General features: G+C 45.5%; 2 protein-coding genes across 3 annotated transcripts in view; one reads left to right on the top strand and one right to left on the bottom strand.

Annotated features, from left to right (window-relative positions):
- The window catches only part of ANKRD6 (ankyrin repeat domain 6), a 247184-nt gene extending 239095 nt beyond the window's left edge, over positions 1-8089 (top strand). The window contains exon 17 of the transcript XR_009506216.1: positions 7547-8089. The gene's annotated coding sequence lies outside the window, so the exon portion shown is untranslated. The remainder of the gene's footprint in view (positions 1-7546) is intronic.
- MDN1 (midasin AAA ATPase 1) overlaps positions 1-23696 on the bottom strand; it is a 158572-nt gene that overhangs the window by 31930 nt on the left and 102946 nt on the right. For both annotated transcript variants that reach the window (XM_059941583.1, XM_059941584.1), the window contains 20 exons: positions 21983-22109; positions 21140-21310; positions 18422-18636; positions 17661-18048; positions 16798-16907; positions 15153-15858; positions 13307-13468; positions 12586-12859; positions 11614-11849; positions 10921-11016; positions 10194-10288; positions 9810-9931; positions 9057-9203; positions 8099-8208; positions 7410-7483; positions 6726-6924; positions 4698-4857; positions 2688-2834; positions 2037-2163; positions 361-466 (listed from right to left, as the gene is read on the bottom strand). In XM_059941583.1, coding sequence (XP_059797566.1) covers positions 361-466; positions 2037-2163; positions 2688-2834; positions 4698-4857; positions 6726-6924; positions 7410-7483; positions 8099-8208; positions 9057-9203; positions 9810-9931; positions 10194-10288; positions 10921-11016; positions 11614-11849; positions 12586-12859; positions 13307-13468; positions 15153-15858; positions 16798-16907; positions 17661-18048; positions 18422-18636; positions 21140-21310; positions 21983-22109 — 3772 coding nt within the window. The remainder of the gene's footprint in view (positions 1-360; positions 467-2036; positions 2164-2687; positions 2835-4697; positions 4858-6725; positions 6925-7409; positions 7484-8098; positions 8209-9056; positions 9204-9809; positions 9932-10193; positions 10289-10920; positions 11017-11613; positions 11850-12585; positions 12860-13306; positions 13469-15152; positions 15859-16797; positions 16908-17660; positions 18049-18421; positions 18637-21139; positions 21311-21982; positions 22110-23696) is intronic.

Below are 23696 nucleotides of genomic sequence, written 5' to 3'. Positions count from 1 at the left end.
CGCTTCCACTGAAGTCCCATGAACAGGAACTAGTTTAACATCAAAATTGGGTATCAGTGATCTTTTCTCAGTTCACAGGGGGAAGAGATCTGAGGGTGGCATTCTCCATTTGAAGTTTTTCCTCTGTAATTTTTCTTAAGGATTTGGTCCTGCTAGCAAATGCTGAATAACAGAACTTATTATAAAATGCTCTCTGAGCACAAAATTACATTGATTTATATTATAAGTTTAATGACTGCAAAAAGTTCAGTCACTTCCAGTAATGGGCTGTGGTCACTGGACCGGGTCTGAGGACGCTGCCCTGGATGAACAGAACTGGAGTCCCTGAGCCCCTGCAATCCCAAGGCTCTATCATCCTACCTTGGCGGGAGCTGCCAGGACTGCACTAAGCCTGGCGTGCCGTGCAAGAGAGCGATAAAAATACTTCTGGCACCCCTCCCACGAAGACGAGATTTCTGTAAGCAGCCTGGGAAAGAAATCAACATGATTTTCTTAATTAAAACCACTATCTCCGGGCTTCCCTGGTGGCGCAGTGGTTGAGAATCTGCCTGCTAGTGCAGGGGACACGGGTTCGAGCCCTGGTCTGGGAAGATCCCACATGCCACGGAGCAACTGGGCCCGTGAGCCACAACTACTGAGCCTGCGCGTCTGGAGCCTGTGCCCCGCAACGGGAGGGGCCGCGATAGTGAAAGGCCCGCGCACCGCGATGAAGAGCGGCCTCCGCACCGCGATGAAGAGTGGCTCCCACTTGCCGCAACTAGAGAAAGCCCTCACACGAAAACTAAGAGACCCAACACAGCCATAAATAAATAAATAAATAAATAATAAATAAAGTATTAAAAAAATATATATATATATAAAAAAAAAAAAAAAAAAAAAAACCACTATCTCCACCCTAGATCCTGAGGAGTCAGAGACTGGTCCATTTAAGCTGCAACCAGAAGCCAAGAGTCTGAACAGATTTACTTCTGTGAGGACCCATTCAGTCAGGCACTCATCAGTCCTTTATACAAAGGATGTGTTACATACTTAGCACTGAAAGTAGAGTGGGAAAATAAACTATGACAATATGGCTTCCTTAACAAAAATGTTATGACTATCTTGGCAGTGGAGGCTAGGGATCATAAATTCTGATGCCTACAGGGGCCATACAGATAACATACATGGTTAAGGACAGCCAAGCACAAAATGATCCCTGGCGATGACAGCTGAGAAGCAACAGGGACCGTTACTGACCACAGTGAACCTGAGAGCATGTGTCCTATCAGAAGGAGGGCACTCTAGTCAACTTTCGACTACACGGGAAGGCAAGCACACTTGGCCAAATTTTCCCGAAAAACTGAAAATCCAGAATGTTTATGTAAAATTTCTACTTTTTACAGTGTTGTGTTGAACTCAAATTTAAAGCACTTGAGAGGGCCACTGAGCAAAGAAAACACACATGTATGCTGTACTCAGCTCATTTCCAACCAGTTACTAACACAGAGGGCGCTCCATCTGCCTCCAAAGTCTATAGGCTCTCAAATTCAAGAACATATGGGAACTTAGGTTTATGTATATGGAATAGCTAAAAACGTGGCCCTTCTCTCACAGATTTTCACCTGTACATTCAAGTCAATTGAGTAGACCTCAGGAAAAATCAAAGGACCAAAAAAAATGATGGGAGACATGAATACAAGGAGGAAAGAGGAATGGAAAGAAGAAAATCAACAATTACTAACTAACCACTGACACTTGCTTTAAACACTCAAAGTGGCCCCTTGTCTTCCTTACCCCACCAGATCCCCAACAGAGCCCAAACCACCCAATATTTCGAATTCATCCCTTACCTTTTTCTAATGAAAGAAAAGAAGGTTAAAAAAAAAAGAAAAGAAAATTAACACTGGGTGCTCGCCACCTGCCAGTCCTGAGCCAGGCACTTTTCTAAATGCTAATTTTATGGCAACACTAGGACAGAAGTACTCCTCTCGCCACTTTGGCAAATGAGGCCACGGAGGCTTAGCTGACTTGCTCCATTTATAATTAAAAACACAAACCTAGAATCAGCCTCCTGAGTGCTGCTGACTATAGACAATGTGCTCTGGAGATCCAACGGGTGAAGATGAAGCATCTCTTGAGGGTTTTTTGAACGGGCCCAGGAAAGACCTTTGCGATATGACAAACCTAGGAAATAAATAGCAGGTGGTTAAATAAAGAAACTCAGGAGAGAACAGATGTGCCAGGAACCCCTCAATGCCATTGCTACTCAAAGTCAGGTCCTAGGAACAGCATCGCCCAGGAGCTTGCTAGAAAGCTTACTCTCGGGTCCTGCCCCACACCTACTGAAACAGAAACCTTCTGCACTTTAGCAAGATTCCCCAGGTGATTCATACACAAGTTAGTTTGAAAAGTGTTGCTCCCTATGCACGTTGGAAGGGCGGGTGCTGTACAACATATGGTGATGAAAATAAGAAACATGGTTTCTGAGAAACCTCATTACAAAACTGTGAAACTACCTGAGTCACAAATGGTTCATCATAGGATTTTCGTGTGTGTTGACTGGGACTCACACATTTCAAACCTTGCCTTCCACCTTATGTTTCCCACCATCTCCACTGTCTCTACAAACTTCCCCCAAATCACCCATGTTCTTTGTCTTCCTAAAATCAGGTGAGTACACTTCACTGGGTTTCCATCGAGGACCTTACCGGTTTTTGCAAGGTGTTTAAAGAGGTCTGCTAAAGCTCGCTGCTTCTGCATGAGAACGTGCTTGGCTTCTGAGCGCTGCTTCTCCTTCTCTGCGGAGGGCTCCACCTTTAACCTCTGCAGCTCACTCACAGAGGAAATTACTTCACCTGCAGGGAAGACAAGGGGGAAACATGGAAATCCCCAGGAATTCTTAATGTGCTCAAATTACCCAAGACCAAGGACCTGTCAAAAACGAAGACCAGGTGTCATTCATCTTTATAGCTAACATAGTCCCTAGCATTTGGTAAATTCTCAATGATTAAACTGATCAAGATGCATGATAACGGAAAAATCAAAACACATGGTGCTTCTTATCTCTTAACAACAAACAACCCAAATAAAGTAGGTATTCTGTTTATTTTTTAAATTCAGGGGTTTCATAACCAATCAAGCAAAAAGCACTTATTGAACATGGATTATGTGCAGTGATTTACACTAAGAATTTTAAAAACTTGAGGTAAATTTCCAATACATACAACATGTACTGAGCTCCTACACTGTACCTGGTACTTGGAAAACGTTCTTTTAACCTGCACAGCTCCAGAAGAACTTATTTGTAGCCACTCAAAGAGGCTCAGAGAAGTCTAGTCATCTTCTAAAGGCCATTCAGGTAAAGAGCAGACTTGAAGCCGGATTTGAACCCTGGCTGAACCGACTCCGAAGCCCAAATTCATTCTCCAGCATCGCACTGCCTTCCTGAGCACCCACCGGCACCTAGAACACCAGGGTGCTGCCAACCTGCCACAGGCAGTGTTATAAGCTGACTGCATGGCCTCCCAAGCTCACACTGAAGTCCTAACCCCCAATACCTCAGAATGTGACTGTATTTAGACATGGGGCCTTTAAAGAGCCAATTAAGATAAAAATGAGGCCGGGACTTCCTTGGTGGTCCAGTGGCTAAGACTCCACGCTCCCAATGCAGGGGGCATGGGTTCAATCCCTGGTCAGGGAACTAGATCCCACATGCATGCCGCAACTAAGAAGTCTGCATGCTGCAACTAAGGAGCCGGCGAGCCGCAACTAAGACCTGGTGCAACCAAATAAAGATAAATATCTTTTTAAAAAAAGTTTAAAAAAAAAAAAGATAAAATGAGGCTTTATGGGTGAGTCCTAATCCAATCTGACTGGCATCCTTAACAGAAGAGGAGATGAGGACACAGAAAAGGCATCTACAAGCCAAGGAGAGAGCCTCAGAAAAAACCAACCCTGCTGACACTTTAATCTTGGACATTTAGCCCCAGAATTGTGAGAAAAAAAATTCCTATTGTTTAAGCCACCAAAGATGTGGTACAGCTGACCCCTGAACAATGCAGGCAGGGCATCCTGAGCAATGGATAATAGGCTATTATTCTGACAAGTTTTTTTAAAAAAAAGATCTCCCTGAGATCAGACTGCAGCCTCACTGAAGAAGGACCAGCTTCACCCTGACGGCACGCTCACTGCGGCTGGGGGGTGGGTTGAGGTGGGGGAAGTGCTGAAAGGCTGCCAAGGGCCCAAATGATCTTTTAAGGTCGGGATTCCCTTTCCCAGCCACTGCTGTACAGCACGAACAGGGAAACGAGACTGCTACACCTCTCTGAAGTGAAGGAAAAAAGAAGTGGACTGTGGACAAACCTCCCTCTTCCTTTAACCCAAGAGAGACAACATTTTGAGAGGTGGGGACAGCCTCAAGACTCTAGGAAACCCTTTACTCATGTCCCCAGCCAGCAAGAGCTGACATGGACAGGGCTGCTGTAGAGAACGGCCTAACACTGCACTGGTGTGCACGGGAGGAGGACAAGGTGACCGCCTGTGGCGTCTCAGCTGGCTCCTGTGTCTGGGCTCGGATGGTTTTTAACCCACCTGCTTAATAATTACCTGCTCAACGCTATTTAAGATGTCACAGAAGGACACAGGTATCTCATTCCAACCCTCCCAGGCCACTGAGGATAGCGGAGAGCAAAGCCCCCTTGTCCTGGGTGCGCACCCACCGGTGAACTGGTCGAGGCCCTCCACGAGGCAGGGTAGGGGGCTTCTCTTCATGAGCACCAGGCACATCTTCCTCATGCGTTTCACGAGCTTCGGCAAGCGACGCAGAAGCGCCCCCTCCGAGGCGGGCAGGGCACCCTGACACTGCTCTGGAACCACGGCCTGTGAGACAGAGCACAGGTTATTCTCACTGCCAAGAACAACAGTCCTAGCACGAACCTGCACGGGTGCTAAGTTTAAATGCTGCGCTGCTCCACACACACCTGGCTCGGCAACAGGAAACTCTCCTCTCCACGTCTCTGAAGTCTCACGAGAACAAAGGTATCATCGCCAAAATTAAAACAGGCACGTGCCGCGGGTATTCAGCATTGTGTGTTGCTGCTGTGGGAGGTCCCCGCAGCAGAAGCCCTGGTCCCCACCTCCCGCAGCGCCTTCTGTGCTCGTCACCAGGGGCCTGCGCTTCTGCTCCACGAAGGTGGAGATCCGACAGCATAACTGCTGCCTTTAAGGTGCTGCACGGCACTGTGCTTCTCAGACACACAGGCTACGCTAACCTGATCCGCCAAAGCCGACTTCTACCACCATCTCTCCCCTGCCTCCAATTCCTGACTAACAGTTCAAATACCAGGATCCAGATACTAGGCAACCATCGGGGGCCTATTTTCACTAGTTTTTTTCCCTTGAGAATCCCTGAAATTCTGGGGCTTCTTTGGCAGTCCAGTGGTTAAGACTCCACGCTTCCACTGCAGGGGGCATGGGTTCCATCCCTGGTAGGGGAACTAAGATCCCACATGCCACGCAGCACGGCCAAAAAAAAAAAAAAAAAAAAAAAAAAAACCCTGAAATTCCTGTGCTGTCATCAATAGTAAGTTTAAAAATTGGATCAGCATGACAAGCGGTGAACTGACGAATACAATCAAAAGAAAATTTGGCAGCCATATCATATGTGTGTGGCCATATCATGGCTGTATGCTCCATTTCTATTATGCTTTCTGAACTATTAAAATATTAAAAATCGCTTGAGGAACCCGATTGCTAACTCTATAGACCCAGGGTGGAAAGCACAGTAGGAAGACAAAAGTCATTACTCCCTTAAGAGTGCTCCCGGACTCCCCTGGCGGTGCAGTGGTTAAAATCCGCCTGCCAATGAAGGGGACACAGGTTCGGGCCCTGGTCCGGGAAGATCCCACACGCCATGGAGCAACTAAGCCCGTGAGCCACAACTACTGAGCCTGCACTCTAGAGCCTGAGAGCCACAACTACTGAGCCCATGAGCCATAACTACTGAGCCTACGCTCTAGAGCCCATGAGCCACAACAAGAGAAGCTACCATAATGAGAAGCCCGTGCACTGCAGCAAAGAGTAGCCCCCGCTCACCGCAACTAGAGAAAGCCTGCGCACAGCAACAAAGACCCAATGCAGCCAAAAATATATAAATAAATAAAGTTACTGGGCGGGGCGGGGGGTGGGGGGGGAAGAGTGCTCCCTACACCCAGTGATTATGAAGCAGGGACATCCTCCTGTAACAGGCCTGCTCACCCAAGGTCTCGATAACTGTTTAAATTTTCAGGAATTTTGCAAGCCAGCTCTTAACTCTTGGCGCTTGAAACTGGCCATGATGGGAGTACATATGTTTCTACACCATGGTTACCAGCAACCAGTTCAAACCAGCAGATCACTGCACACAGCCACTCCCTGTGCAGCAGCTTCATCACGCGGGAGCCCAAAGGCAGCTTCAATATCCTACTCCTAAACTGATGCTTTAAATCTTCCCTCACAGGTAGATGAACTGTTCACAGGTAAGCACAACAGTCGTTTCCACAGGCTAACATGAAACTTCCAGCACCAGGATTAATGCTTTCTGCCTTACTCTGCAGCAGGTCATGCAAACAAATGCTATACCACTAGTCCAAAGAGGAAGATTTCAAAGGCATTCCCTCACCTAGTTCTAAGGACACTCCTCCCACAGAAAGCAAAGACCCCACACAACTAGCTCAGGAATAAGCAAACACTATCCCACGAGCTAATACCTGCGCAGCTGCTGGCCGGGCTAACAGGGTCTCTCTCAGTGCCCGATTCAGACTCTGAATGGGCGACTCCTCACTTGCGGCTGCGTCTGTTGGCCTTGGCAAAAAGTCCAGCTCTTCCTCCTTGTCACTCTCCACCAGGGATGACCGGCAGGGTTCACTCAGGACAGCTTCAAATTTCTTCATGAATTTAAAGAGGGTTCTGGCCCCAGGTAATGACAGAGATGGGCAGAAAAAAATAGGATGGAAAGTGAGGAAATATGTAAATGACATATAACACATACATAGATCACTTAATAACTTGTACCTCTGGTACATAATGAGCTCCTTAGAAACTCATAATCTTTTTTTAAAGGAAAAAGTACGGCAGGTATTCTCGTCTCTCTTTTCTAGGAGGAAAAAAAAGCCAGGAACGGTGGGATCACTTTGCTCAAGGTGAGCAGGTGGCAGGGGACTCGACCTTCCATGGCACACAGCCTGCTCTGCCTCCAGACACACGCGTTCCTCCTGCAGGGAGACTCTGCTTTGGGTGGAAGGGCGTGGTGTTGGGAAGCCAGCAAGACAGTCTAGTGTTTTTTAGTTAAGTTCAAGGCAGCACAAGTCAGGCCTCTGTAACAATGTAGTCATGTTGTCTACCATTCAAAAATTCTGAGGTTTGGTCACCCCCAGCTTTAAAAGATCAATTACCTGTGTGTCTTTTCCACAGACTGTTTAATAGACCAGAAGCTGACATCATTCCACTTGGATATCTTAACAAATTCCTGTAAGATAAATGAAGCTCAAGAAACGGCTTTATAATGCTGGTGTCATTCTGTTCTTTCTAGATCATCTGTTTGCCGAAGACCAGAGCCCACTCCATCTCAAACACAGGACTGTGTGTCAGTGAACAAGTAAAACAAGTCTAATAAAGGAACCATGTGTTTGTCTCAAAGCAATGGAAAAAAGTGCTCCTACAATCAGTAGGTCACTATGTACTCTAGCTTAAACCAGGGTTGATTCCACAACCACTGAAAGTGTCAAAAAGAGAGGATCCTCCTTACACCCCCAGCACCTCAACAGCCCATAGACCAACACCAGATGGTGCGCATCTGAGGTGGAAGATCAGCCTGGGCAAGACCAGGGGAGCAGGCACTAACATCCCTCTTAGGAGCCTCTGAAAAGGCGCTACGCCCCGGAACCCTCACACACGCAGCCAGGCCAGCAATGGAGCCAATGCTGCAAAATGCAAAACCCGCCATCCTAGTTGGCAGTTGCAATGCTCTCCTCCATTCCCCAGATCCCCCTGCCTCATGGTCAGATAGATTAAAGAACAGAACTGAGGAAGAATTTGCTGATTTTGTCCTCCCAATAGTGATTATGACAGCCGTTCATCTTACTTTAAGCTCTTTTTCTAGGGGGGAACGAAGTTCCACAATTTTGGCCTGGACCCGGTCAAAGAACTGCTTGTAATAATGGTACAAATTCCATAGAACACTGCAAAGTGAATCTGGAAGAAACAAAAAGGAAACAAAACACCACACTCGCTGCATGTGCTGCTGGCTCCCCCTGAGGTTCACATCTCTGTGATGACCCTTCCTCCTTACTCTTTAGGCCACGAGATCACAGTGCAATGTAGCACATGCAGACTGTATGACAGCTCATTGGGAAGCTGGGGTGACCAGTTCCCAGAGACGCAGGCTGTCAATCCTACCCTGTATTTTCATTTCAGTTTGTACTGGATTTTTCTGGTTGCACTTTTGTTCTTAAAGATGGTGTACTCAGACGTTCTGCCAAACTCACAATTTCCAACCCTTTCTCGGAATCTTATTGTAAACTCAGCAGAAACTAAGCCTGTTTTAAAAGATGGCATATTAAGAGGCTCACCTTGACTGCTCATTCACGTAAACCTATATTCATTTTACAGCGACACTTTTGTCTAAACTGCTGTGGTCAGCGATAGGAATCAACAGTAGAAGTTTTATGTGCAGTTACTTGACATGTGGCAGCACTCTCCCGAGATCAAAGAACCTAACAATGGCCTGGATCAAGCAGAAGCTTAGCAGGACATATGCACTGTCTAGACAGAAAGATGTGCTGCCTCAACATGCCAGCTCCCGAGCTCTGCATCTGGTGATTTACCTCTGCCACGGTTTGCTAGCCAGGGCTTCACTTATAACCAGTCTGCACTCAACTTTAATGTTTTTCTCTATATCTAACCTGAATCACATTATAGGAAAAGACAACTGAAACTGTCTTGTTTAAAACCTGGTATGCAACAAGACACCTGTCTCATGTGGAGAATTCAAAGGGTAAAATTAAAGAAAAAATATTATACATACATATGTATATCCTTACCTTTTCCTTCAACTTGTGGCATCAGCAAGACATGACAATGGAAAACCAGTAACATCTGAAGTCGTACGTGGAACTCTCCCAGTGAAGATCCTTCAATAAATGCTTGTAACGTGCTGACCAGCAACATCAGGGTCATCTGTCTGTCATCTTTAGAGATTCAAAGAAGAAAACATATATGTGCTTGCAACCATCACTTGCTGTCACAAAGCGCACACAGTCTACTATGGGATTCCCGTGGGATGGCCGTCAAGTAGAGACACCAGTTAAGGTGAAGCTTTGAAGCAAGGACCACAGGCTAAATTCCAAGCTGATTTAAAAACTACAGCCCCACTCAGGGTATGTATGAAATGCACTCACAGCAAATTAGGAAACTGAATTATGAGGCATTTGTTCTAAGTATGAGATGAAACCCTTTTCACTCAAGCATTTTAACTACTACCTACCAAGACAGAAACTTTCTCTTTGACTTGTCTCATGGATATAGAGAAGAAGGAAACTTTATCTTATGACTAGCTCTCTAGACTCTGGACAAGTCACTTAAACCTCTCTGACTTCCATTATTATTCTTAGTAAGAATAAAACTACACAGCTTTCTTGGCTGACCTCTCAGGAATACCTCGCACTCAAACGATACATCCTATGTGAAAGTAGTGGGGCGAGGACACATGGGAGCAGGTAAATCCCACACTCTGCAGCACTTCAAGCTTAGCTTGGACCCTCTAAATAAGCAGGGAATTTACAGACGGGTGTTACCTTCCTGCTCTTCTGTTTGTTCTTGCATGTGCTTCTCCAGCATCTGATAGATGGAGAACCAATGCTTGGTGGATTTCTCAGTATGGCGTTTCATGGTATTATCCAAACTCATGGACCAGCAGCTGAAACGTGGAAGGAGAGGCCAAGGAGGCATTTAAGGAAACCTATTCAAACATCTGAAACCACAGAAGCAGAAGCTAAATATTCACTATTCTTTCCTCCCAAATGGAGATGGAGAAGCTCCCAGTCTGCTGCCTCCGAACGCATGCTGTTGTCTGGTCTCCAGCTGACATACTACATAAACTCTGAAGAAACAAACTACCCAAAGACTATATATCCCTACAACCTAAGTTCAGGAGGGGAAGTGACAAATGTATCACTTACTTCAGTTCCAGTTTACGCCAACGGATGACCATCTGAGTGACCACATCAAGATGTTTCCGCAGAGACAGGGCTCGACTTGCATTCTCCTCCCAATCCTGAAGAAACACAGATAAAATTTACTATGGCCATTATTCAGTCCCCTGACCACCTCCTCACTCAGGAACACCCTGGACTTTTCTTGAGCAAAGACCCCTGGGACCTTCAACAATTTTATACTGATTTACCAATAACTAACCAGAATGAGTTTACATCCAGCTTATCCAGCTTTGAGTTCTTTCTGGTCACTTGACAGACCTCCAGCAGAGCAAATAGCACAGGGTTTGGAGACCTGAGTCTGAATCCCTGTTGTTAGTCACGTGACCCCTCCAAAGTCCAGAGCCCTAATCTGAAAATCAGGGAAGCACCAGCCACTTCAGAGGCTGTGAGAGGACTGAAGGGCTGAAGAGCGGAGGCACGCTGCCGGTCTGAAGGCCAACCCAGAAGTCCTGGCAGACTGAGCCCTTAGGACTGGTGGACGCTGCGTCCCATCCTTGAGAACAGGTGAGGCAGGCCCCCTATGTGTCCCATGGAGGCAGTGGCTTCACTTGCAATAATCTGACCCTATGTCAGAAAAACCAAGGAGGTTCATCCTTTTCCAACCCAAACTATCACATCCTGTCCCTCTAACGATAAGAGAATCTCTTCAGTTTACTATAACTAAAATGAAGACTGGAGAGAATCCTCTTACCTGTGCCTTTGCCAGAAGGATCTCTAAGCCATTCAGGAACTTCGAGATGGGGCTGGAAAGTGGGAAGCTACGAATCCTGTCCATTACAACCAGCAGCTGCAGGGGGGGAGGGGAGGGAAGGGGGGGAAGAAGATTTGGGCATCCTCGTGGGACTGTCAATCACCCAAAGTCACAGGGTACTGAAAAGGGGCCTGACTGGAAGTTTCATGCAAAGGCCCTGCTTCGTGAGCACTTAGGAAAGCTGCGGGTGAAACTTCCAGGGCTGCAGATCCTGCCCATGATAAACACTTTATCTGCTGCATTACTCTGGAAATAAGATTGAGTTTGATAAAGTAATTACTCTTATTACTCTCTGTTATAAGTTATTACAGAATTAGCTGAAGATCACAGAGCAAGGTCTGAGTTAAAACTGCCAATCTTGAAAAAGCCAGGCCCTTGTTAGTATAAGGATGTGTCTGAATAAAGAGAGCAACATAGCAGCACTTCAATATACGGACGGCAAACCCTGAGCAGCAGATAAAATAAGTGGAATCTCAAACACCATTTACACAACAGCATTACAACCTGGTATATTCATCCTACAGGGACCAGCACCTCACTGAACCGCAGTTCTGTAAACCTCTGTTTGCGTATCCAGTGTGCAAGTCACTGCCCCCAGTACAGTGAGAGGCTGCCTCCCCACTGCCGCCCTACCTGCTCAAGCGCCGGATGTTCCGGCCAATCCTGCAGCAGCTGGCGGACGGCCTCTGAGAAGCCTTGAAGCACAGGCTGGCAGTGCCGAGCTTCCGGGACGTTGGGGTGATGGTAAAAGTCATAGGGACCGTCAGGCTTCACCATCAGGTCCAAGGTCCCCTCCCCAAAGAGAGTGTTACGGGACAGGGTGTAGGCCAAAAGTTGGCTGCCCAAGAGCTGGTCATTCAGCTCAACTCCTGTGAAGTTAACAAGATCACTGTAAAGTTGGTATCAAGTTACAATGAGGTCAGCAACATGCTCAGAAATAATGAATGACTGTGACTAAATGAAGTAGATATTGCAATGCCATTCACCCCCAAAGCAGCAAAGGTCTAAAAGACTGTGACCCCAATACTACAGTGGTCACCAAAATCTGCCCCAAGTTTCGGTATATACAGAGGAACTCAGATACTGCCTACATGTAATCAAGAGGGTACAGAGTTTGGTTTGATGGATTCCAATTCCCAGTTTTTGTAGCTCTTCTTGGTAGGCAGAAATGAAATTTAAAGCCTCCTTCCTACTTGCAAGGAATAACTCATGAGGTCACGTAGGAAACTGCATCAAACCATATCCTGTGAGATTAATTTGTGAGTTGCCAGGTTGCTCCCAGGAATACATGACTTCATTAGAAAAGCACTGAAGCTGTGAAAGGGGAATTGGAAATAATGCGGAGAAACAAGACCATTTAAACTAATTCTATATCCTTACTCTTAATCCCTTTACCCCCACGTATTCAAAGGGTGAAAACCCATCTTTATTGCAGAATTTTAAATCAATTTTTTGGAATTAGCTTAAGTCCTTTAAGCTAAGGAAACTCCATCAATAAGGAATTTAGCAGAAACAGGGACGTAACAGTTTCAATTGTTCCAGAAGTAGCAATCACATCTATTCGTTTTGATTTCCCAAGAGCTTAACAAAAGTAAACTACCATACCCATCAGGGGGTAGAAGTTTGTCACAAGCGATGCCCCAGTCTGGTAGCAGGACAGAAACAGGCTGAGGTAGTGCTCTGCTCCGTGTGGCGGCGGCGTCTGCTGGTACCAGAGGGACTGAGCAAAGCCGAGGCACAGCTGCTGGTGTATCAGCATCACAGCCTGCATCGAGCTCTGTGACAGGAGGGCGGGGTCTGTGGCGGCCTCCTCTTCTTGCCCGTCGGAAGGTCCCTTATTTGCCTCTAGTGTTGATTCTACCAAAATATCTGCGAAGTCCTGTAAATAATATTAGAGCAATTGAACTTTTAAAGTCAAAATCCAGTTCTAATAAGACTAAAAGGAAGGGGGAAGGATGGAGTGTGAATGATCAAGAAAATGAAATAGGGAATTACGTGCATTGAGAAATATTTTAAAAATTACAAAACCATTCAAAGTGATGTAACAGGAACTAACATAGTGCTGTAGGTCAGTTATAGAGTAAATCCTAAGAGTTCTCATCACAAGGAAAAAAACTTTTTTCCTTTTATTTTGTATCTATATGAGATGACGGATGTTCCCTAAGCTTACTGTGGTCATCATTTCATGATGGATGTAAGTCACATCACTATGCTGTACACCTTAAACTCACACAGTGCTGTATGTCAATCATATCTCAATAAAATTGGAAGAAAAAAAAAAGAATTCAAAGGGCAGGTGTGTGGTATCAAGGGAATTCATTCCAACCTCTCCATGCAGTGGGAACTGTTTCCTGAACTCCCACTCTTCCTCCTCCTCCTCGCTCAGGGCTGTCCTAGAGTTCCTGCCCCGGTATCTGTACAGGCTGCTTTCCTGCTCAGCCTTCTCTTGGGCTCTGCGTTCCTGTTCATCCCACTCATTGATGATTTCCTAAAAAAAAATCACACATTCCAAAGGAAGCTTATTTGCCTTTGCTGAGGCATTTACAATGAACAGAGGCAAGACTTGCTATCTCTTCCTCATGAAAACAAAATACCATGGTTCAAGAACAAATAAATGCCGACATCCAAGACACTAAATTCCATGTAACAGAGAGCAAATGGGATTTGTTTTCAAACTGTGTATCTGCAGCAACCTGACTTTCCTAAAACCCCCCTTGCTGTACTGTTACAATTTCGCAGGTGTGAAAACTTGCTGTAGTGGCACGACTGGGGACTTCCCGTCAGGCATGAATGGTGCCCTGCATTAAGGACAGGGTGAGGGTCAGCAACGTGGGTGTGTGATGCAGACTGCACTTGGCCAGCACCTCAGGGAGATATCCTGGGGGTTCGGAAAAGGGAAAATGGGCTGGGGACTGGGTGATGGAGGGGAACCAATCAGGCAAAACTGGGCTATACGACACCAGACATTTCTTAAATTCCCTACTACCTCTAAAGCCCTACAATTGGCAAAAACTATAAAGAAACCACCCAGTATTGAGAAGAACTGAGGAGATAAGCAACCCCAGGATGACAATTTGTATTAAAAGCCCAAGCAAGCAGTTAACCTTTGTCTCAGCAATTCTGTTTTCTAGAAGTTTTACCCAAAGATCTAGCTTTAAGACTTTTAGGATGGCACTGGTTTGGGTTTTTTAAATTTTTTTCCCCAAAACAGAAAAAAAAACTTTACATATAAATGTAAATATTCAGTGACAGGAACTGTTAAATGACTTACCCATACAACAGAAAACCCGGCAGTCACTAAATATGATACAGGTGGAGAATACCATAATCATGAGGGAAATAAGCACTAAATTTTAGCTGTTAGGTTTTTCAAGGCAAGTTATAAAACAGAATGGACTTTCTTAGCGGTTTGTAGGGCTCGAGCCATTTGAGGACATTATCTCGGGGACCACGGAGGGTATAGCATTGTCCTCAACCAGAGCAGCCCTTTTATCTGTTAAATACTGGATCACTCTGCTAATACCTGTATTTTTTAAAAGGGTCTACTCCCCACCACCCAAAAAAATTGTAAACCACTGGGAAAAAAACAGCTGTAAAAAATTTAGTGTCACAGACACACACTTACAGATACATGCACAAATGAGCAAGCCTAGAATAGAACACACCAATGTGTTAACAGTTATATAGTTTTGAGCGGCAGAATCTAATAATTTCGCTTATACTTATTCTTTTCATTGTCTACAATGAAAACAAATTGCTTTTGTTGATAAGGGGAAAAACAGAATTTATTTTATTTTATTTTCTTGGCTGCGCTGCTTGGCTTGCAGGATCTTAGTTCCCCAACTAGGGATTGAACCTGGGCCCCTATTTTCTTAATATTAATAAAAGTTCATTCAATTACATGGCAAAACCCACCATAAAGTCAAACAACCAACAAAAAAGGAGAGAATATTTGCAGTGTGTATCAGGCATAAAGGGCTAACAACACTAATATTTTTTCTAATCTCTTAAAAATTGACAAAGGCCCCTAAACCTGACAGGTAAACGGGGAAAAGCCAGTAACAGACCCTAGATCCCCAGTGCCTACCCACGGTCTCACCTACACCGGGCACGGCTAGTGTCCTGCAGGCGCCCTGCTCGTGCCCCCAGCTCCCGTCAGGAGGAGGGCTTACCTGACACACATGCCTGAAGAGCTGCAGGGCCCGCTGGTCCAGCTCTCCCTTGCACAGCACGTGGGAGCGCAGGTACAGGAGGGCGTTCAGCAGCAGCTGTTCCTGGGTGGGGCAGGGCCTCTGGCTCTTGCCCTCCAGCTCCCTTCCTCCCAGGCGCTTAAGGAGCAGCTTCCCAAGGCCTCGCAGGACCTCCTCCGACTTCACCGAGCACAAAGCATCTGCGTGAGCATAGTAGGTGGGGAAGGTGGGGCCCACTGATGGGAAAGCCAACAGGGATGTGGCCAGGGCACCCAGCCTGTGCGCGCAGGCCACGCCACCATGGAGTGAGGCGTGGACCTCGCACGCCACCAGCCGCATGCCATGCTGCAGCTGCAGGACAGACGCCTGCAGCGGGGCCGCTGCGTCTGGGTAAAGGGCAAACTCCTCTGCCAGCCGCCTCCGGAACTGGTGGTGTGACTGCTGCCAAGAGGCCTCCTCCTTCAGAAGGTTCTGGGCCATCTGGGCAGCCCGAGGTCCGTCCGTGTGGAGGGCCTGCAGGAGCCGAGTGAGCAGGTCCTGAACGGCAGAGGCCTTGGCGATGCTGGTGACATAGTGGTGGACCTCCTGTACCAGGGACTCGTACGCAGGCAGCGGGGGCCTGAAGGCCTGCTTCTTGGACAGGCTGCAGATTAAGTTCTCCAGCTGATCAATTCTCTGGCGAAGCAACCTAAAGGCAAATTAACACAGTATGCAAATTCTGTCAGAAGCAAAGCAGCAAATCCAGACTGAGCCTCAGGAAAACAGAAGGAAGACATTTCAGCTACTGAAGCATAAAATGATATATGGACAATTATAATGAAAATGGATAATATATATACAGGCATTTACCACGTGCAACATGTGTTGTCAAGCATTTCGGAGGCACGTCTCGTTGAAGTGGGCACTATTATCCTCCTTTTACAAATACGGCACTGAGGTTTAAGGTATTGAGTGGTCTACCCAAGGTTTAAAGCCAAAGGTCAGGGACAGGACTGGAACTCAGAACCCACTACTAAACAGTATTTCCTAAGGTAACAGATCTCCACAGTGCACGTCATCGCACGCCACTCCTTCCACATTGAGAATAAGCTCTGCTTTCAACCCTCCTGGCCCCATGCGAGTCCTCCCCCTCCTTTTACAGAGTATGTATTTTTCCTGATTATAACCATGGCTTTGGGATCTACCTGCTAATGTAGTTCAGAGATGTAGATCATAACCTCAGCTTAACACTGTAATTATACTACAAAATGTCTTTTTAAAAAGAATATTCAAGGGGCTTCCCTGGTGGCGCAGTGGTTGAGAATCTGCCTGCCAATGCGGGGGACACGGGTTCGAGCCCTGGTCTGGGAAGATCCCACATGCTGCAGAGCAACTAGGCCCGTGAGCCACAGCTACTGAGCCTGCGCGTCTGGAGCTTGTGCTCCGCAACAAGAGAGGTCGCGACAGTGAGAGGCCCGCGCACCGTGATGAAGAGTGGCCCCCACTCGCCGCAACTAGAGAAAGCCCTCGCACAGAAACCCAACTCGCACAGAAGACCCAACACAGCCAAAAATAAATAAATATTAAAAAAAAAAAAAAGAATATTCAAGCCAATAACCCCCAACTGGAATAATCACTACGGTGTTACCTGACGTGAGGATGAGAGTGACCGAGGACGACTTCATCCTCCAGGTCTCTTCCGGTCTGCAGCTGGGATGAGAGGCTTCGGGTCTTCCACTCACACTGCAGCTGTTGTAACTAACGGAAGGGGAGAGACTGGTCTGCTGTGCCCAGCTAGGACCAGGCTCCAGAGACAAAGCCCTGGGGAAGGGTCGCTCCCTGGATGGAAGGAACCTGAATGACCCAAGGGCAGGGGTTTCTGTTCCACTAACGTGGACCACTCACCTCAGAGCTGTCAGGTGAAAAGAAACTATCTCATTTATGCCAATGAACTTCTAAGTCTCTGCTACAGCAGTCTGATCATCACCCCAACTAACATAATTTTCCTTCTTCAAAATATAGAACTAGTGTATCACTATCTTAATGTACTCAGTTCCTGAGTTTGGCTGGAAGTTCAAATAGCAAGAGATACACCACATTATCCGAATCTACCTACTTCCTGAGTTTTGGATAATAAACGCCAAAAGTTCAAAACCTAAGGAATGCTATACCCTAAAGAAGTTACCCAAATCCAAATATCCACCACTTACTTTAGGCAGAGGGATCTGGATAGGGAGGGATACCACTAGTGGTCTCCTGTTGTGCCCTCTGCCCAGGGCAGCCTATCAGCAGATACATCAGAATGGCCCCTCCCAGTGCCTGAACCCACTCAGAGGAACCCGCAAAGAGGAAAACACAGTCTTTAGAACACACTCCTGGGATGTCACAGGGCAGCTTATGTAAAATCATCCCTCTGTGCTCTGAGCACCCAAAGGGAGAGAAAGGAGTAACATACTAAGCAAAGCCAGCCAGTCAGGGATGCAGCCCGCACTCCAAACCCTCCCTCCATACCTCTTCCTTGGCGTACTTGAGCTTGTACTCCCTCTTCACGGCAGGGTCGAAGCGTGCCTGGGGAAGCCAGGTCTGGATCTGGAGCAGGCCCAGGCTCACCCACAGGCTCCCACGGCGGGCTGGCTCAGGCAGGTGCCGCTTACCCTCCCCCTCCCCAAACAAGTGGCGCAGGGAGGTGAGCAAAAGGCACAGCAGCTCCTTGGGCAGCGTCCCCTGCCCGGCCATGTCCCCGAGAGTCTGGCCCACGTGCTGGCATGCCTGGCTGTCCCCAGGCAGCAGCTGCTCACAGTGCTGCACGTACTCCTGCCGCCGGGGCTCAGGGAGCAGCTCTGCCAGGCCAGCCAAGTGCCGGCACAGCACCAGCCGCTGGAGCTGGGAATCCGTGCGTCTGTGGGGACAGGGAAGCACTTAAGGGTCTGCACCACAGCGACCCCCATTCCTTTCTCATGCTACTGTTCTTCCAGAAAATGACAAGACAGACTGCACTGCCTACACCTAGAGGTGAATTTCAATTCTCACTTAATCTGATACGGTTTTCTAAGTACCATCTTCTTGATCACAATATACTTACAGCTGACAGAGTGGCTGGCCAGCTCACAGCAGTCTCTGTCATGGACTGAAAACCCGCTCATCCAGCCAGAAAACACCCTTCCTCCACCCACCGGCACTAGCCACGACCGAAGAAAGCTCTGACCGAGGTCCCCACTACCTGCTCTGGAGGGAAGACGGGAGCTGTACCGTCTACCCGGGGGAGGGCATACCTGAACTGTGCTACGGAAGGGACAGCCATGTTGGTCCACAGCACCGAGCTGATGTCCTGGAGCTGCTGTGATCTCTCAACCCACTCCCCCAGGGTGACATGTGAGGAGGACAGGATGGGGAGGCCGCTCACATCCCAGGGACTTGCTCTGTAGCTGCTGGTCAAGACTTCAAAGCAGCACTTGGAGAACACTGCTCTACTGAGACTTCCGGGACCCTGATAAGGGGAGAGGAGTCATGTTAGCTTTTAGAAATTAAAAAAAAGGGTTTCAACAAGCAGCACTGGGGCACCTTAGAGGAAAGAAAGAAAATTTTAAAAGGAGATTCAGGTTGCTAGGAACAGGTAAACATCAGCCTGAGACAGGACCAGAAGGGCAGAATGGGGTCGGGTGCAGTGGGCCTTTGAAGGACTCCATTCTCTACGAGCGAGGAGCACTGGGTGCTTTAGTCATGCAGAAGAACACACCTCAAACCTGGGCATCAGGAAGACCAGTCGTGCAGCAGAGCTGGGGGCAGGAAGGTGAGACTTGGAGGCAGGGGAAGGAGTTGGAAGACGAACAGAAGAGCCAGGGACAAGCCTGTCTCCCTGGACTGTTAACCTGGGACACAGGAACAGCTGTCCACGAACAAAGGGTTAGCGGGTCAAATATACATGAGAGCAAACCTGACTCTATGCAACTCTTGGGGACCCATAAGGTTTAACACTAAAAGCTTTGAGAGATGTTTTACACTAAAGAAATCAATCTTGACAGAGCAATGGAACAGAACTGAGTCCAAAAATAAATCCATGAACATCATGGGAATAAGGTGTTATGACAGAGATGGCATTTCAAAAGAGATGGAAAGGATGAACTAGTCAAAACTGGTGTTGTTAATACTGCTTTTGGATATGCTTGTTTGTATAAAATAAAAAATTTGCATCCGCACCTCACAAAACGAGATACCCAGATGAGACTGATGTAAACATAAAACTAAAACAAAAACAGAAAATATGAGGGCTTCCCTGGTGACGCAGTGGTTAAGAATCCGCCTGCCAATGCAGGGGAACATGGGTTCGAGTCCAGGTCCGGGAAGATCCCACATGCCGTGGAGCAACTAAGCCCGTGTGCCACAACTACTGAGCCTGCACTCTAGAGCCCGCGAGCCACAACTACTGAAGCCTGTGCGCCACAACTACTGAGTCCATGCTCCACAACCAGAGAAGACACCGCAATGAGAAGCCCGTGCACCGCAATGAAGAGTAGCTCCCGCTCTCCGCAACTACAGAAAGCCCACGCGCAGCAATAAAGACCCAACACAGCCGGAAAAAAAAAAAAAAAACAGAAAATATGAGAAAATGGTTTTTTTAACTCTGTAGGTAATGAAGGCTTATTTTAAAAGCATGATACCAAAGCCAGAAAGTAGAAAGGGACTGGCATACTTGAAAAGAAAACACTATAAAACTTCTGTGATATAAGAAAACGTCTTCAAACTTGAGAGACGACAGAACACTAGAAATGTATTTCCAAATATATGTTGGGTAAAGGTTTAATATCCATAATATATAAAGAGAAGTTCAATAATAAAATGATGATTAATGACTTTTTTTTTTTTTTTTTTAACAAAATGAGCAATAAACATGACTGGAAAATTCAGAGAAAGAAATAAAAGCAATCAATATACATATGTAAAGACATTCAACCTGAATAATAATCAAAGGAATACATATCAAAATGAGATTTTTTTTTTAACTGTATGACTGGCAATAATTTAAAGTGTTAATAACACCTAGTGGGGCAAAGATACGGAAACACAGGATATATGATAAGTGAAACGTGCTCTTGTCCCAAGTCCGCCGTGGTCATCCTGACTTCATGTTCTCCCTCTTCACTGTCTCCTTGCAGGTTTAAAAAGTGAAAAAACAAAAACCTACTTCCCTAGACATTCTGATAATATTTACAAATCTCTTTAAATGTGAAGACACTTTGGCCAAGGGTTAAATTCCAATTCTCGTCACACATCCACAGAAATACTCAGACAAGTGGACAAAGGCTTATACAAGGGTAGTTGATGCAGGTATGTTTGCTACAGGAAGGGGGAGGACAAGGCAAGAAACCTCAATGCTTATCAAGAAGAAAGTGATTAAATGCATTCCAGCACATTCGTACAGTGGAATACCTTAAAAAGAATAAGCTGGAATGACAGGTGCAAATTTCCACGACATATCATGTGAACCAAGAAGGTGGCCTTGTTTTTGTTTACATATGTATTTAATATAAAAATACATGTTAACAGAAGGATACAGAGCAATGAGTGGTTATTCCCAGTGAATTCTACATTATATACGTATATAAATACACATGTATACATATTGTGTATGTATATGTGTATGCATATATATATATATGTATATATATATACACACACACACACATATGCACACATTATCTGCATGCTTCTGTACTGTTTAAAATCTTATAATTAGAAAAAATATTTCAATTAGAAAAGAAATTAAAGACTTTTTAAAGGAAATTGTTTTTACGTTAATTCAGGATTTCCCAAATCATTTAAGATGGAATATCTTTTTTGAAGGTACACTTATTAATATCCTACAGAAAATAAAGTATTGCAATCACTTACTTAGTCACTGCTCTATCCTAGGAATAAATGTTCATTGCTAGATCCATTGAGAGGTTTCTTCTACTATCATCAAACATTTTTATAATTTTATGGCGACAAACCTTTAACGTGGGGTCCAGAAGGGACTTGGGTGTCTCCCTCTGCTGCACACCAGGCAGAGGGCTCCACGTTAGCCAGTACTCTGGGTTTGTGGTCACGGTACTGCTCCAGAAAGACGTAAACGTGGAATTAAATAACTCGGACCACAAAGAGATCCTCTCTTCAGTAGACATCTAGAGATAAAGGAATAATTAGATAAGAGAGTATTTGAGAAAGGTTCCATAAATCGTTATACGGTCTGTCTTGTAAGACTCATCTAAAACTAACATGCGTTTAAAGATTATTAATCCTAATGTTCCTGGTTTTCTGCCACCCCAGTTGTCTTGGTCAAGTCACTTAACCTATTTATAATTTTATAAAACATAAGATCTGATTTTATAAGAGTGCATGAGAAAACTCAATTAAAATAATCACACAATTATGTGATCAAAATAAATAAATGAATAAAACATTATTATCAAAAAAATTTAAGGTTGTACTAATGAAGTTACATTAACTACAGTTTACCACTATTCACATTTAACAGTTACTCTTGTGGAGGGATAAAAAACACTCTGACAATACATTTTTGAGCAAGTAAAATAAAAATAAGCAAAAATTTTAGCCTCATTTAACTGGAAACCAAATGAAATGAATCTGTGGTAAGAGTAGAGAAATACCAAGGAAATTACTGCCAAAGAACATTCAAAGTTCTCCCCTTGGAAACTTATTCAGATAAGACTAGAGTTTTACAACATGCAGTTTTTGAGATTAAATAAATAAATGTTCTGCGATCAGTCTGTCATAGAAAATCTAATCAGCTCACAGTGTAAAGGAGGTTTTTTGATTTTGATTTTGGTTTTTACCTTTTGATGGTGCGCTAAGGACCAAAGGTCTCGAAGCTCTTGAGGAGCAACTGGTGTGTGCTTAAGACAAAATGTGATGTGATGACTTATCTCCTCCTCTACATGGGGTTGCTGGTTTTTGCTGGACCTGCTCCAAAAATAAAGAGGGAGAGAGAGTGGGCTGTAGGCTTTCAATGAGCTGCTAGAAAACTGCTATGTAAGGGAAGATGGAACACACAGGACATCGAGTACATTTATTTAAAAACGAGCAAGTAATTTTACTGGAAAAACACCTAGTAACATACATACATTCATTCATTCATTCATTTATATAAATTTATTTAATTAATTAATTTTTGGCTGTGTTGGGTCCTCATTGCTGTGCGCGGGCTTTCTCTAGTTGCGGCGAGTGGGGGCTACTCTTCGTTGTGGTGTGCGGACTTACTGCAGTGGCTTCTCTTGTTGCGGAACACAGGCTCTAGGTGTGCGGTTTTCAGTAGTTGTGGTGCATGGGCTCAGTAGTTGTGGCTCGCGGGCTTTAGAACGCAGGCTCAATAGTTGTGGTGCACGGGCTTAGTTGCTCCACGGCATGTAGGATCTTCCCAGACCAGGGCTCAAACCCGTGTCCCCTGCACTGGCAGGTGGATTCTTAATCACTGCGCCACCAGGGAAGTCCCATACCTAGTAACTTTTAGAAGTGGAGCCAAAACAGGCAAAGAATCTTCAAGAAGTTTTGGCTTTCCAAAGTGGCAAATGACCTCCCTCTGCTTCAGCAACTATGCCCCCTCAAGACAACGCTGTGCTTTGTTTTTTGTTTTTTTTTTTTAAACATCTTTATTGAAGTATAATTGCCTTACAATAGTGTGTTAGCTTCTGCTTTATAACAAAGTGAATCAGTTATACATATACAATATGTTCCCATTTCTCTTCCCTCTTGCATCTCCCTCCCTCCCACCCTCCCCATCCCACCCCTCTAGGTGGTCACAAAGCACCGAGCTGATCTCCCTGTGCTATGCGGCTGCTTCCCACTAGCTATCTATTTTACATTTGATAGTGTATATATGTCCATGACACTCTCTTACCCTGTCACATCTCACTCCACCCCCTCCCCATATCCTCAAGTCCATTCTCTAGTAGGTCTGTGTCTTTATTCCCGTCTTGCCACTAGGTTCTTCATGGCCTTTTTTTTTTTTTTCCCTTAGATTCCGTATATATGTGTTAGCATACTGTATTTGTTTTTCTCTTTCTGACTTACTTCACTCTGTATGACAGACTCTAACTCCATCCACCTCATTACAAATACCTCCATTTCATTTCTTTTTATGGCTGAGTAATATTCCATTGTATATATGTGCCACATCTTCTTTATCCATTCGTCTGTCGATGGACATTTAGGTTGCTTCCAGGTCCTGGCTATTGTAAATAGAGCTACAATTAACATTGTGGTACATGATACTTTTTGACCTATGGTTTTCTCAGGGTATATGCCCAGTAGTGGGATTGCTGGGTCGTATGGTAGTTCTATTTGTAGTTTTTTAAGGAACCTCCATACTGTTCTCCATAGTGGCTGTATCAATTTACATTCCCACCAACAGTGCAAGAGTGTTCCCTTTCCTCCACACCCTCTCCAGCATTTATTGTTTCTAGATTTTTTGATGATGGCCATTCTGACCGGTGTGAGATGATATCTCATTGTAGTTTTGATTTGCATTTCTCTAATGATTAATGATGTTGA

Source organism: Balaenoptera ricei, chromosome 12 (assembly GCF_028023285.1).
Source record: "Balaenoptera ricei isolate mBalRic1 chromosome 12, mBalRic1.hap2, whole genome shotgun sequence".
NCBI classification, from domain to species: Eukaryota; Metazoa; Chordata; class Mammalia; order Artiodactyla; family Balaenopteridae; genus Balaenoptera; species Balaenoptera ricei.
This window is presented reverse-complemented; position numbering and strand designations above follow the sequence as displayed.